This window comes from Pleurodeles waltl, chromosome 7, assembly GCF_031143425.1.
Source record: "Pleurodeles waltl isolate 20211129_DDA chromosome 7, aPleWal1.hap1.20221129, whole genome shotgun sequence".
In the NCBI taxonomy this organism is placed as follows: domain Eukaryota; kingdom Metazoa; phylum Chordata; class Amphibia; order Caudata; family Salamandridae; genus Pleurodeles; species Pleurodeles waltl.
The window spans coordinates 1,488,255,670-1,488,270,544 of NC_090446.1; the positions used below are offsets into that span (position 1 = coordinate 1,488,255,670).

The 14,875-nt window shown below is 44.3% G+C and overlaps 1 protein-coding gene across 1 annotated transcript in view; it reads left to right on the forward strand.

Annotated features, from left to right (window-relative positions):
* The window catches only part of LOC138246552 (myeloid cell surface antigen CD33-like), a 248,615-nt gene that overhangs the window by 186,551 nt on the left and 47,189 nt on the right, over window positions 1–14,875 (forward strand). Inside the window, exons 5-6 of the mRNA XM_069201222.1 lie at window positions 3,000–3,114; window positions 6,012–6,102. Of these exons, the coding sequence (XP_069057323.1) occupies window positions 3,000–3,114; window positions 6,012–6,102 (206 nt within the window). The remainder of the gene's footprint in view (window positions 1–2,999; window positions 3,115–6,011; window positions 6,103–14,875) is intronic.

The following is a 14,875-nucleotide window of genomic DNA, read 5'->3' on the forward strand; positions in this document are numbered from 1 at the left end:
TATACCCAGTTGGGCTCTTGAAGTGGGGGAGATGCATTTGAAGTGCACAAGTCCCTTCCCTTCCTGCCCTGACTTTAGACTAACTACAGAGGGGTATGCAGCCCGTTGTGTGGGGACAGGACACAACCCTTACAGGTGTAAGAGTCAGCTCCTCCCTCTCATCCTGCCCAGGATGTCCCATCGGGATGTTGATGGCCCATCAGTCACCCCTAAGGTTCCTTTGCGTGTGGTTGTCTGGTGGGGATGCATAGGTCCACCTGTCACCCTAATCCAAACATGTATTGTGACAGACGGAAGGTACCAGATGGTCAAACTAAGAAAATGCCTAATTTTTTAAAGTGTCATTTTCAGAATTACAATTTAAAGCCCTACTTCACCTTAAGTTGTGATTTTAAATTTTGTTTCCAGAGACACCAAATGTGGGGGTCCAAGCTCTTCCCAATTGGAAATTACCCTTACAAACTGTAATAAGGCAACCCCAATGTTGTCTTATGGGAGATATAAGCCTTGCAGTGTTGAAAAACGAATTTAAGACTATTTCAATACCAGGGCATGTAAAAGTTAAAAGTACATGTCCTTCTTTTAAATACACTTCACTCTGCCCATGGGCTGTCCAGGGCCTACCTTAATGTTGACCTGTAGGTTATAAAAAGGAAAGTTTGGCCTGGCAAGTAAGTTAACTTGCCAGGTTGACATGGCAGTTTAAAACTGTACAGGCAGGTGTTGCAGCAGCAGGCCTGAGACATGTTTAAAATGTCACTTAAACGGGCGGCATAATCAGTGCTGCAGGCCCACTAGTAATTTACTGGCCCTGGGATGATGTAGTGCTCCTTACTAGGGACTTATAAGTAAAGTAAATATGTTGATTGTGAATAAGCCAATATTATCTTGTTTTAAGTAAAGATCACTTGCACCTTATTAATGGTTAGTTGTGATAAAGTTCCCTGAATCCTAAAGCCAGCAAAAAGGAAGTCAGCAAAAATCGTAAAACAGGAGGTCGGAAGGCAAAAGTGAGGGGAAACCGATCTATGGATGCCAGGTCTAACAACAACACAGTGAAGGAAGGAACCACTCAGAGAGTGCACACATAAAGGGATACATCACTAAAGTAATAAGCAAGTATTCTAACCAATATTCAATATGCGTTACAATAATCTGTAAATTATATAAATCCACATAAAAACTCCAGATCTTGTTGAACAGGTAATTTGTCATTGATGCTGAATGTTTCAAAGAGGCTTAAGAACTATGGGCCCAATTGACAAAGGTAAACTTAGATCTGAAGTCTAACTTTAGACCTGAAGTCTAAATTTAGATCTGAAGTCAAAGTTTAGACCTAAAGTCTAAGTTTAGGCCTGGAGCTTACTTTTAGACCTGAATATATATATATATATATATATATATATATAGTTAGGCTCACACTTTAAATGTACTAACCATAGCCATTCACCAGTTACAGTTAGAGCTAGTTAGTGCCTCCTGGAGAGTCGGTTCCCTGGGCCTGCGCTCCCCCTGGCGCACAGCATTCCTCCAAGTTTCCCTGTTGTCCTGTGCCTCTGTCCCTTGAACGGTGTGCACACTGCCACTGACCTCAGGTCTCTGATTGTCTTGTGTGCGAGGTGTGGACTGGGGTCCCTGTAGTGGTGGACACACTGCTGATTGATAAACCTTCCCCCGTTGGTTGTTCCACCTCTTCCTGATGTCATCCCTGGTTCTTGGGTGCTGTCCCACGGCATTGACCCTGTCCACGATCCTCTACCATAGCTCCATCTTCCTTGCATTGGATATCTGCTGCAGGTGTGCTCCTAATAGCTGTGGCTCTACCCTGATGATTTCCTCCACCATGACCCTTAGCTCCTCCTCTGAGAATCGGGGGTGTCTTTGTGGTGCCATGGGCGTTGTGTGAGTAGTGTGGGTGAGGGTGTGTAGGGTGATGTGTTGGGCTGTGTGATGTAAGGTGCGTGGGTGGTGTATAGGTGATGGTGGTGTGTGGCTGTGGTCTTGTCTGTTGTTGTGGTGTCTGTCTTGTGCCAATGGTTTGTATTTGTAAAGGGTTGTGGGTACTGTGGGTGGGTGTTTTATAGAGGTGTGGGTGTGGGTGTGGTGTGCGTATGTGTGTCAGGTGTGTGTGTAGTTTGAATTGTCCAATGTGGTGCTGTTTAGTATGTGTGTGCGTATTTTGGGAGCGGCGGTATGTACAGGCAATGGTTTACCGCCATTGAATGTCCGCTGTGGTGATTCGTGGGTCATAATGTGGTGGGCGTTGTACTGTAATGGTGTGGGTTTTGATACCACCAGTTTATCACTGATCTTTGGTCTGGTGGAATTGTGTATGTGGCTGAATAGTGACGGATCGGTGTGTGTGTGTGTCATAATATGGTGAGCATATGTCTGCCGCGGCGGCAGTAGGTTGGTGGCAGTCAGCGTGGCAGTAAGCGGGATTTACCGTCAGTGTCATAATGAGGGCCTATATCTGCCATCATGGTATTTCTTTCCTGGTTACCTAGGTGACAGGTGGTCTATCTTTGTGTATTTTCACTAGCTGTTGGTCTTGAAATACCATGGGGCAAGCTCCCCATACTTAGACCTGCATGTTCATCTTCCGACACCAAATTCTTGCCATTTCAGTTCTACCTAAGTTTTGTTTCAATTGAAGACGTCCACAACATTCTCAAGCTGAATCAAGAACAAATATATCTGCTATTCCAAGGATTGAGAAAGAGGGACACGAAGAATGTGAAATGATTTCTCTTAAATCTCATCCTCTGTACAATATAATAATAATTTATATTCTTTTTCTTTTTTACTACTTTTCTAGCTATTTTTCATGCTTTGAAATCTTCTCAATTACCCTATTTCTGTTTCACGAAGAAGAGTCTGTGTTGTGTCATGCTTAGTAGATCACATGGGTGTTGAGCTTGTGGGTGCAAAGCAAGGTCCTGGAGGTGGCATGTAAATAGGGATATGCAATAAGTAGATATCTTTCTTTCTCTTTTCAGACATGAACTCTTCAAAACTGCCACTTATACCTATGATAGGGGGAGCAATCGCAGGTGTTGTTGTCTTGGCTGGGCTATGCTTGTTGGCCTGGCTGATGAGTCGTAAGGTCAGAAGGTACGTTCTGCTTTTCTGAATTCCTGAAACACATTTTTACCAAATTCAGTCATATTATGTAATCCTGCGAGCACATCATTGAAACTGGATTCACTCTGTCCCAGTGGGCATTCTTCAGTCTCTTCCAGGGCAAATTATTGAGTAATCTCCTGTTTCAAAGTGTTCTACGTGTGCAAACACTCTGCTGCATGTGCATTAAAGATCCCTTGCAATCTCCAGGTGCGTCCTCAGGCTATCCAGCCCTGTCCATTTAAATGCAGCTGCATGTTTACTCAAACACTCATCTAACTGTATTCAATCCCTCCTACAAGTGGTAATGCTAATGCATATTCCTATATATCAAATTCTCATGTGCATTCAAACCCCTCAGTCAATCCCACATCTCATGCACAATCTAATACACCGTGAAGCATGTGCTTTCCAAGCTTTTGATTCTGCAGCTTCAAAGCCTCATGCATGTGCTACCAATAGCTTATTATTCTGTTCACATGTATGCACATTAGTGCGGTTCCTTATTCAATCCATTAGTCAGGTATGTAAAACCCCTTGTGAATATGCACTCAATCATGAGACAAATGTATCAAAACATCTGTTCCTCTGTGTTCAGTCTTATGCACATACATACAAACCCATAAGCATGCAAAGAAGAACCTCAGACATGCATTGATATTCAAGCCTGTGAACTAAAACCCTCATGGATGTATCAGCCCAACCTCAAGCATGACTATTCAAAACCTTATGGTTATGTGTGCAGTCCTTTAGGCATTTCATTAATCCTCTGTTACATGCATACAAATAATCATGCATGTTCATTCTAATCCTCATGGGTGGACATTTCAAATGTGTTTTCTGTCAAGGCTGAGATCCACCTATGTTGTATTGAAGCGTTTATACTCCACTTCATTCTCCTAATGTGCATACAAAGCACTCTTTTTTCATTGAGATTCTGGGCGCCTTCTTCATAGTCCAGGCATTGATGCATATTCAGCCAGATGTTGGGGAAGATTAACCTATGGGAAGGTGTATGGTGCAGGGGCATCACTGCTTTAGGAATGAGGTTTTGTGGAATAGTATGAGTATAGACACACTTATGTTTGTAGAGCTTCAGCCATTTTGGGGTTTAATTTTGACATACTGTAGTAGTTATAAATGAAAGGTCCATATCCCAGGTGTTTGGAATGTGAAGGAGTTTCCTCCACTGCAAGATTTAGTTAATATAAGACAGATAAGAGTAGAGTAAAATTAAGATCCCTAATTTTTCACAGGACAGATAACAGTAGAGTAGATTTGAGGGCCCTAGATTGCTATAGGACAGATAATAGTAGAGTAAATTAGACGGCCCTAGATTGCTATAGGACAGATAACAGCAGAGTAAATTGAAAGGCCATAGATTGGATACACTAAATTGGAAAGCCATGAGGTGTTATAGGTCCATGGTGTTGCCAAAAAAAGCTGGGGCCTGATCTGTGAATGGCACAATGAACTGTGCACTTTGCTTTGAACCACTTTATACGTCTAGTCATCAGCAGCCAGTGTACAATCTGGGAAGCAGATGAAAGTTGTGAGTTGATGTTAATGCTAAGAAGTTATTTCACAACTGCTTTCTGGTTTCTTTCTGGATTCCCTTTACCATCTGAATCATTTGATTGCATGCATTGAGATACACAGCTCTTGCTTAATCCAGTTAAGAAAGAACTGTGCTGTTGGTGTTTTGCACCATTGGGTCGAACTCTAGGCAAGGTGAAATTTGATATAGGTCTGGTTTGTGTCCATGAACACATCAGAGTCACTATTTTAAATCATGGGTTAGGTTGTGGTACATACAGATGGTACAGATGGTAGTTAGGTTGTCCATTCAGCAGAGATCTCAATGTTTGATATATTCAGTTTCTGGAATTGTGTTCACATCCATGGTTCTACCACTAGAAAGCATTGGTCCATCATGCAGTAATCTAACTTGGGTGAGCTTTTAAATTCTACCATAATTTATGTGTAATCAACATATTTGCAGCAGTTGAGGTTGGAGAAGAAGATTAGCTGGTAGTGGTGTGATGTTTATGGTAAAGAAAAGGAAGAGATGGTGGAACTTTGAGGTACTCCTGCAGTGGAGCTACACAGGTCGGAGCAGAATACTGACAAAGTTAGAGCGAGGGATAGTTTAGCCAGAAAAGTATGGTATGGAACCAGGTCTACATAGCAAAGATTTTTGCAGAATTTGTGCTCCAGATTTTGTACTCCTGCCAGTTTGGAAACATGTTTGGATACTGGAAAGATTTTTTACTTCTGCCTAAACTGATACTTATGTATAGACAGCTGGCAGTTTTGGCATTGTTTACACAAGAGCACCGGGTTGTTGTCTGATTTTATGGAGTAGTTTTGTTGTAGGCAATTTCGAGTTCTGGTACTGCATCACGCTTTAGGGAGTGGTTCATGCTAGCTATTGCTCAGATGGCAGCTGAGTGGAACATTGAAACTGTTGTTGATTTGCATTCAAACTTACATGCTTTTGCATATAAATGGTCACGATTGAGCGTACAAACACAGGTGCATGTGCAATTATACTGACTATCGAACCAAACTTCTGTGCATTCGGACTTTCATGCATCCTCATACAAACTTCATGTATATGTATTACACCCTGCTGTATGTTCACTCCTTCACTTGTCAACCTTTGGTCAAACATGCAAACATGCAAACAATGAATGCAAATGCTCATGCATATGCATGCAAACACCCATGCACGTGTGCTCGCACCGACATTCACCCAGATTTATTCATATGTCATGTAAGGGCACACTGAAGCATACTGTTGCAAATACGTTCTAGAAGTCCTACACTAACAGTTACAGATTATTCAAACTGTGAAGATATTACATATGTGGATTTCTTTACTGCAGGGCAAGAGATGCTAATAAAGAAGCTGGCGATAAAAAGGAAACAGAGGGTGACGATCTCGCCATCTACAGTGTAGTTAACAAATCCCCAAAGGTATGTGTATGAGTTCCTATGACAACTCTAAGCTAATGGATGCCGCCACCACTGTCTCCTGCTACCGAGCTCCTCTGTGACACCAGAACAGGCCCCCCAGCAATCGTAATCATGCTAAACCTAGCACAAGAGCAGAATCAGGATTGGTCTGAGCGGCTTACACTCAGACACTGCCCTGGGGTCAGTGCAGTTTCTCCAGCCCAGCTGTTCAACACAGCTAAGTTGGAGGAAGCTAATTGCACATGTGTGTTTGGCCAGTTTAAGATGGCTGGTCAAAAACACATGTGCCCTTAGTGCACTCCATCCCTCCTTCCACCTCCCATGGCCCAGCCCCACCCCTCCTTTTACATGCTGGCTGAGCCAGCAGCAGAAAAATAAAATTATAATTAAATATTGTTTTATTTTTCTGGTGGTGGCTCTTAGCTGGGGGGAGGAGCCGCCACTTCTCATGACATCGTATGTTTGTGATCTTCAGCCTTTGCAAATCTACATTATATTTACCCTGAAAGCTACTATACGGTACTACTAAAAAGCATGCCTTTATCCAATTTAGGATCACTTTACAAGTGTCCTCTCGCTAACTCCATCCCCAAAGAACCAATGTCAAGGGCATCAGTAATTCTGGGGAGGGTGCTTTGGGGGGTTGTGTTGCTGGTTATTATATGTGGGAACATCAGGTTCCATGAGAATCAAAAATCAGGGGAATCAGTAATTCTGGTCAAAATGTTCTGGTTATTGCTTTTAAACTTATTTAATTATTCCCCAAGTGTTCATAAACCTATGCACATAAAGCTCTAGTAGTATTATGGAAATGTGGGAGGGCAACGGGTAGTAGTTTGAAAATAGAGAATATGACCAATAAATTGAGATGTTTTTTCTCCAATGAATGTAGGACTTTTCCTACGATTGTGGCTTTTTCTGTTTATGCACCATGCCAATTGCATCACGCATGAGCAGAAAAAACAACATCAACATCAGAAGGCGTGCCATTAGACCCATATTTATTGGCTTTGTGCCACAGAGCAACGCAACAAGTCACCTTGCTGCTCTGCCCTGCATCACAGGGAAAGGGCAGGAATGTGCCGTATTTATAAAATATGGTGCATTCCTGTCCTTCCCCCCTATGGTGGTGCATTGACAGCCTTGCACCAATGCAGGCACCCTTTCACTAGGGGCAACTTCCTTCACAAAATCAATCATGAGAGGCTTTTTGCTCTTCCTACGTGTGCTGCAGAATGTAGAATGCAGCACACATAGAAAGAGAAAAAGCGAGGAGAAATAAATATATTTCTTCTTGTTAACGTTACAGTTTTATAAATCTAGTAATGCTTCAAAATACATGGATGTTGTGTTGGATCAATCCTGCAACACCCATGGAAATGCCTCCCTAGTGCAGAGTAATGTAACTCAGCGATTTGTGGTGCGTTACATTACTCACAATTTATGAAGCCAAGCAGGGCAACACAATCTGGCCTTGTGTGGCTTCATAAATGTCACTTAAGGTTTGCATTTCTCTTGCATCACGTTGAATGGTGCAAGAGCGACATAAATCAGGCCATGAATATGACCCTAAATGTCTTTGGAGTTTTGATACTGTTTAGATAGAAGCTCTGTAGTAGATAACTTGCCAGAAAGGGGTCCCCCACAGAGAAGCCTACTGGAGCTCCGGTGGTGGCAACAAATCAGTTCAGCCACCCCTAAAAATGGTGTTGAGTCCGAAGTCTCACTGCCCTCAATTCAGAGTTGTACTGGTGGAAGCAGAACCATATCCCTACATTCAGGACACTCAAAGATTTAGATTACCAAAAAAAAAACTCAAATGGTTCTCCACCAAGTTGGTCTTGCACTAAAAAACCCATCCCCAAAATCCATTAAGCAGAGTAAAATTATAAGTAACTGGGACCACTCAATAAATATGGTACAGAACAAATGCCATGAAGCCTCAAATGCAAAGTTATACAGAGTAGTCAGAATCTGAAATAATTCTGAGGCCCAAGTGAGCAGCAAAAAATCAAAATGGAACCAAGCAGCATCCCTTCTAGAAAGGGAAAGTATTACAAATTCCTGAAAACCCTGGAAGAGCAATATTGGCCACCAAGCAGCTGCACTAGTGTTAGTGCTTACAATATATGTAAATAGCACTCTACCTCCTATTGGTCCTACTGCCCAGAGACCATACATCCAACACTAATCCATACATAAAAGAGAGCGCTAAAGAAGTCCAAAGAAGTTTTTTCGAGTGTTCACAAATCTATTAGTACTAAAGCATTCCTTTTAGGAGTGTTATCGTAAGAAAATACAGTTCTCCTTAGAAATCCAATGAAGCTGGAACCATGATATTGTGTTACAAACCAGAATTCGTTCTTTATTCATTTGCATGGATTATTATTCAAAATTTCTGTTTTGCTCCGAAAACCAAGGATTTCTTTTAGACAATTCTTGCATAGCAAAAAAGAGAACTGGCAGAGTCATCATGGCATGAACAAAAGAACCCTATTGACAAACCAGAATATTACATTGTAGCAAAATTGGGTTGTTGGTTGACTGGGGTGTGAACCTTAGTCAAACAGCAACCACAATCCTAGTCAGGGTAAGTTTGAGGCAAACCTTAGATTAACCTGTGCTCACTCTCTGATACATTGGAACAGAGCAGTCAATCGTAACTTAGAGGCAATGTGTAAAGTAATCGTGCAAAATCCCAAACAGTGAAACAGTGAAAACACCACACAAAAAGATACCACACCTTGTTAGAACAATAGAACAATAGTTAATAACGCAGGACGGGGACAATGTCCAAAGTTCAGGCCGACCACAATGGAGCCTGGGCTGGATACAGAGACTCAGGGGGTCATTCTGACCTTGGCGGTCCAAGACCGCCAGGGCCACGAATGATGGAAGCACCGCCAACAGGCTGGCGGTGCTTCCCAGCCCATTCTGACCGCGGCGGTAAAGCCGCGGTCAGAAAACCGGGTCCGGCGGTTTCCCGCCGGATTTCCCCCGGCTGGGCGAATCCGCCAGGGCAGCGCTGCAAGCAGCGCTGCCCAGGGGATTCTGACCCCCTTCCCGCCAGCCTGTTCCTGGCGGTTTTCACCGCCAGGAAGAGGCTGGCGGGAACGGGCGTCCTGGGGCCCCCTAACAGGGCCCCAGCCTGCTTTTCACTGTCTGCTTAGCAGTCAGTGAAAAGTGCGACGAGTGCAACTGCACCCGTCGCAAACCTGCAACACCGCCGGCTCCATTCGGAGCCGGCTTCAGTGTTGCAGGCCCCCTTCCCGCTGGGCCGGCGGGCGCTAACATTGTTAGCGCCTGCTGGCCCAGCGGGAAGGTCGGAATGGCTGCAGCGGTCTTTTGACCGCCTCAGTTAGGCCTGCTGAACCAAAATACTTTCAATCCTGGTTGTGGAGCTGTTGCAGAGCCCCCTAACTTTTCCCCCCATTTTTCATTTTTTGCTGGTGTTTTTCTGACTCTGATGGTGCCCTGGGAACTGCTAACCAGTCCCAGGGCCTGTGCTCTGTGTAAAATGAGTATGCAAATTAGGCTAATTATAATTGGCTATGTGAACCTACCTATAAGTCCCTAGTATATGGTAGGGCACGTAGGGTTAGGGACCCCAGCATATGTAGTGCACACATGGGTGCACTGCTGAGGTGCTCAGTGTCGTTGGCTTGCTGGCCTTGCTGGCTGCTTTTAAACTAAAGTTCTATGCTGTTGGAAAATGGGTTATTGGTAAGGGCAGGTAGGTACCTACACCTAGCAACAAGCCACTAACCTCCACCTAGGTACAGTTAGGTCTCAGTAAATTAATCCCAGCTCAACCATTTGTAGCTTGGCAACGAGCGTCAAGGCTTAACTTAGGAGACAGTGTGTAAAGCATTCAAATATCACAAAACAGTAATTAAATAAAACACAGGAAACAGTTTAAAAATCCAAAACCAATTTATAAAAATAGTTTACATTTTTATCTTTAAAATGACACAAAAACGAATAAAATTGGTTCAGGGGAACCGGAGATATGAATTTTTAAAGTATTATTATTTTTCTAGCTCTTAGAAACAAAAAGTGCCAATCGGGTCATCTGGTTGCACCAGGACCGGGGCAAAGTCAAAGTTTCAGGCCGACCGCGATGGAGCCCTGCTCGGCTACAAGTCGCGGGAGGCCTCGGTTAAAAAGTTACCTTCTGACTTAGTCTCTTTTTTGAAATTTTTCTTCACCGGGACGAACCTGCCAGTTGAATCAGACCTCCTGGAGCCCTTGTCCGGATACGCGAAGTGGGTTTCCTCGGTGGTGATTTTTACCTTCGGACTTAGTCGTTTTTTCGAGATGAAAATCCTTCGACCGGGGTAAACCTGGATCTTGATCCGACGTCCGTGGAGCCCTTCTCGGATACGATGGCTGGGAGGTCCCAGTCAACTTTTTACCTTCGGACTTAGTCTCTTTTTTGGAGGGTTTTCTTTACCGGGACGAACCACGAAGTCAGGCCAGGTCGCGGTTGAGGCAAGCCGGCTAGAATTTCCGCGGCGGGTCGGTCCCTCTCTGGAGCTTTTTTTCAAAAATTCTCAAATCTTCTCCAAACTTCTGGGGCTTCACGCAGATGTTCTTTTAAGGTTCTTTTGGTGTCCACAGCTCACCCCAAGGGTCCAGAGGTTCTGTGATGGTCCTTGGGGGGTGCGGACTTCAACTCCCAGAATGCACCTGGCGCAAACTCCTTTTTGGTCAGTGGTCACTGGTCTCTTTTTTCAGGAGTTGGTGCAGGGGACTCTGGATAGCAATTTTTCACCTGTAGCAAACAGGGAGTCCCTCCTTGAACCAGTTGAAGCCAGGCAAAGTCCTTCTTGTGGTGAAGCCCAAGTGTGCAGCTGGTGCAGTCCTTCTGAGTGCAGGTTCCAGGTGCAGGCCAGGGGTCCAGCAGGGCAGTCCTTCTTCTCCTTTTAGTTCCTTCTTCTTGAAATTTGGTGGGGATCTGAGGTGTGGGTGCAGGTCTGCCAGTTTTATCCTTGCTCCTGGGTGAAAAGCAGGGGGGTCCTGGTTCTCCAATCAGGTGCAGGGTCATTCCCCCTGTGATGACCACTTCCTGGGAAGTGTGGCAAAAATCAATCCCAGGAGGCAACATTCTCTAAAAATCCATCATGGCTGAATCTGATTTTTGGAGGTTACATCTGGCTGAGCCCACCCACTGGTGTGGCTAAAAATCATAAACACACCCCTCTCCTGCCCTCTCCTAATCTAATCAAGGGGGCACCTAGTTGTCTGGGGTTGCAGGATGTGGGGGTGTTGCTGGTTGCTCCAAATGTCCTTCTCTGCCTTTGAAGACCAGTTTGGCAGCCCTCCCCCTTCCTGCCTCACCATCTGCTGAGGGGGGATTCCTTCCCCCAGGCACATTCCTTTGTGTGAAGCCAGGCCACTTCACACCTCATCAAGGCAGCTTGGCCAAGCTTGCTAGAGCTGGCCAATCAGAGCACAGCAGCAAAAACAATGCAGGGCTGAAATGGGCAACTTTTCAGGTAAAGTTTAAAACTTTTTACCTGAACAAGTTATAGTAAATCCCACAACTGGAAGTTGTGGGATTTATTACAACAATTAATTTGATACCAAATTCTTGGTATTTATCTTTTAAGGAGACTTTAAAAATTAAAATAAAGTCTCCCCATTCTAGCCTATGAAGGCCATTTACTACAATGAGGGAAAAACACATTTGGCTGTTTTTACCTCACCAGGGCTTATTAAACTATTTTTATAAGGTCCCTGCTTATAGTTACATGGCACCCAGCCCTAGGGGCACATAGGGCACACCTTAGGGGTGATTTATATGTAAAAATAAGGTAGTTTAAGACTTTGGAACTACTTTTAATTCCAAAGTCGAATTTGCATATAACTTTAATTTAAAAGCAGCCAGCAAGGCAGGCCTGCCTTTAAAATTACACTGGGCACCTCAGCAGTGCACCTATGGGTGCACTACCTATGCTGTGGTCCCTAAACCTACATGCCCTACCATATACTAGGGACTGATAGGTAGGTTAATTTAGCCAATTATAATTAGCCTAATTTGCATATCCATTTTACACAGAGCACTGGCCCTGGGACTGGTAAGCAGTACCCAGGGCACAGCCAAGAGTCAGTAACCACCAGTATCTGTCCAAAAAGTGTGGGGGTGACCAGGGCAAAAAAGGAGGACTTTCCTACATATGCAAAATCAACTTTGGAATTAAAAGTACTTCCAAAGTCCTAAACTCCTTATTTTTACATATGTCACCCCTAAGGTGTGCCCTATGTGCCACTAGGGTTGAGCGTCATATAACCCAACCCAACTATAAGCAGGGACCTTATAAAAATTGTTTCATAAGCCTTGATGAGGTAAAATAGCCAAATTTGTTTTTCCCTCACTGTAGTAAATGGCCTCCATAGGCTAAAAGGGGAAGACTTTATTTTAATTAACAAAGCCTCTTTACGTGCCAGATACCTTGAGTTTGGTAGCACATTAATTGTTATAATAAATCCTGCAACTTGCTGTTGTTGGATTTAATATAACAACTTCAGGTATAGAGTTTTAAAACTCTACCTGAAAGTTGCCAACTTCAGCTCTGTAGTGCCCTTCTCTGATTGGTTAGCCTCTGACAGCCTGGCCAGGCTGCTTTGATGAGGTGTGAAGTGGCCTGGGCTGAACATAAAGGATGTGCCTGGGGGAGGAGATTTGCCTTAGCAGATGGTGATGCAGGATGGGGGGAGAACAGCCAAACTGGTGTTAAAAGGCAGGGAAGGACATTTGGAGCAGCTCAGGACCTCCCTCACATCATGCAACCCCAGACAATTAGGTGCCCTCTTGATTAGATTAGTAGATGGCAGGAGATTGATGTGTTTAGGATTTTTAGCTACACTAGTGGGTAGGCTCAGCCAGATCTAACCTCCAAAAATCACTTTCAGCCATGTTGGATTTTTGAAGAATGTTGCTCCCTGGGATTGATTTTTGCCACACTTCCCAGGAAGTGGTCATCATAGGGGGAAGGAGCCTGCCTGTGCTTGGATAACCAGGACTGCCCTGCTTTCCGCCCAGGAGTAAGGATAAATATGGCAGAGCTGCACCCATACCTCAGATCCCTACAAGGAACAAGACAAAGGAGAAGTACTGCCCTTCTGGGCCTCTGACCTGCACCTGGACATTGCACTCTAAAGGACTGCACCAGCTGCACACTTAGGCTTTACCACTAAAAGGACTTTTCCTGACTTCTACTGCTTCACGAAGGGACTCCCTGTTTGCTACAGGTACAAAGGAGTTGCCCAGAGTCCCCTGCATCAAGTCCTGCAAGCAGAGCCCAGCTGACCTGTGTCCAGTGGCCATTTGAGGATTCAAGGTGCATTCTGGGAATTGTAGTCCCAACTCCCAAGGAGCAACTCAGAGCTTCTGGAACCTTGGATCCAGTTGTGGACACTTCAATGGCCCAAAAAGGACCTCTAGAAGAAGATCCAGAAGTTTGGAGATGTTTGGAGCAACTCCATAAGTTGAAGAGGTGCATTGTGGGAGTTGTAGTCCCAGACCCCAAGAGGCAAACCAGAGCCTCCAATCCCTTGACTAGTGCTGTGGACCACTTTCCTGAATCAAGAAACACTTCTGAAAGTAAATGTGACAGTGTTACCTTGTGGGTGGCCTGAACTCTGGAATTTGTCCCTTTCAAGTGTGCCCTTTTTTAACCCTTTGAGCGCTAGTTGCTTCTCTGAACTCCAAAACAATAATTCTTTAAAAATTCATATCTCTGGTTCCCCTTATCTGAATTTAAACATTTTGGTGTCATTTCAAAGATACAAATATAATGTATCTTTATAAATAGGTGTTGTATTTGTATTGTGTTTTGTGTTTTACTTATTTACTGTTTTGTGATTTTTAAATACTTTACACACTTGTCTCCTTAGTTAAGCCTTGTCGCTCATTGCCAAGCTACCAAGGGATGAGCTGGGTTTAATTTATTGAGACCAAACTGCACCTAACTGGGGGTTAGTGGCCTATTGCTAGGTGTGGTACTTACCTGCCCTCCCCAGTAATCCTCTTTTCAACAGGAGCATTGCATGGGTCCAAACCATACAGTAGAGGTGATTAGTTCACTCTGTCCATGCAGCAGCGACAATGCATCGGTTCTGAGATGCCACAGGTTTAAAGTGCAAGTTCCTCTTACTTCAAGAATCCAGGTGCTAGGGCCAGCATTGTGAAGACCTGTCTCGAGGATGTGTTGTGCAGTTGAGGCGATGCGCGATTCCAATGAGCACAGAGGCTGCGATGCAGAATTTCGTTGTCAAGGCTGCTGTCGACGGGGATGCGAGGACCTGGTGCTGGGGAAAGGCCGGATACAGCGACTCAGGACAGCTGAACCAAAGTACATCAAATCCTTGTTATAGAGCATTGCATGGATCTGAACCACACTGCAGAGGTGATCAGTCCATTCTCTCCATGCTGCACCGGCAATGCATTAATTTTTAGATGAAATGGGTTGAGAGTGTGAGTTCCTACTATGTCCAAGAACCAGGTGCAGGGGCTTGCTTTGTGAAGACCAGTCTCAGGGTGTGTTCTGCAAACAAGGCAATGCACGATTCCAATGAGCATAGAGGCTGTGATATGGAGATTCAGCATTGTTGTTGAGGCTGCTGTTGATGGGGATGCGAGGACCTTGTGCTGGGAAAAGCATCTCAGTGGATGTTTTGAAGGCAATGTGCCAATTCTGTTCCACATAACAGCGTCAGTGCATTGATGCTGCTCCTGCTGCAGAGGAGGCATCTATTCCACTGGAACAAA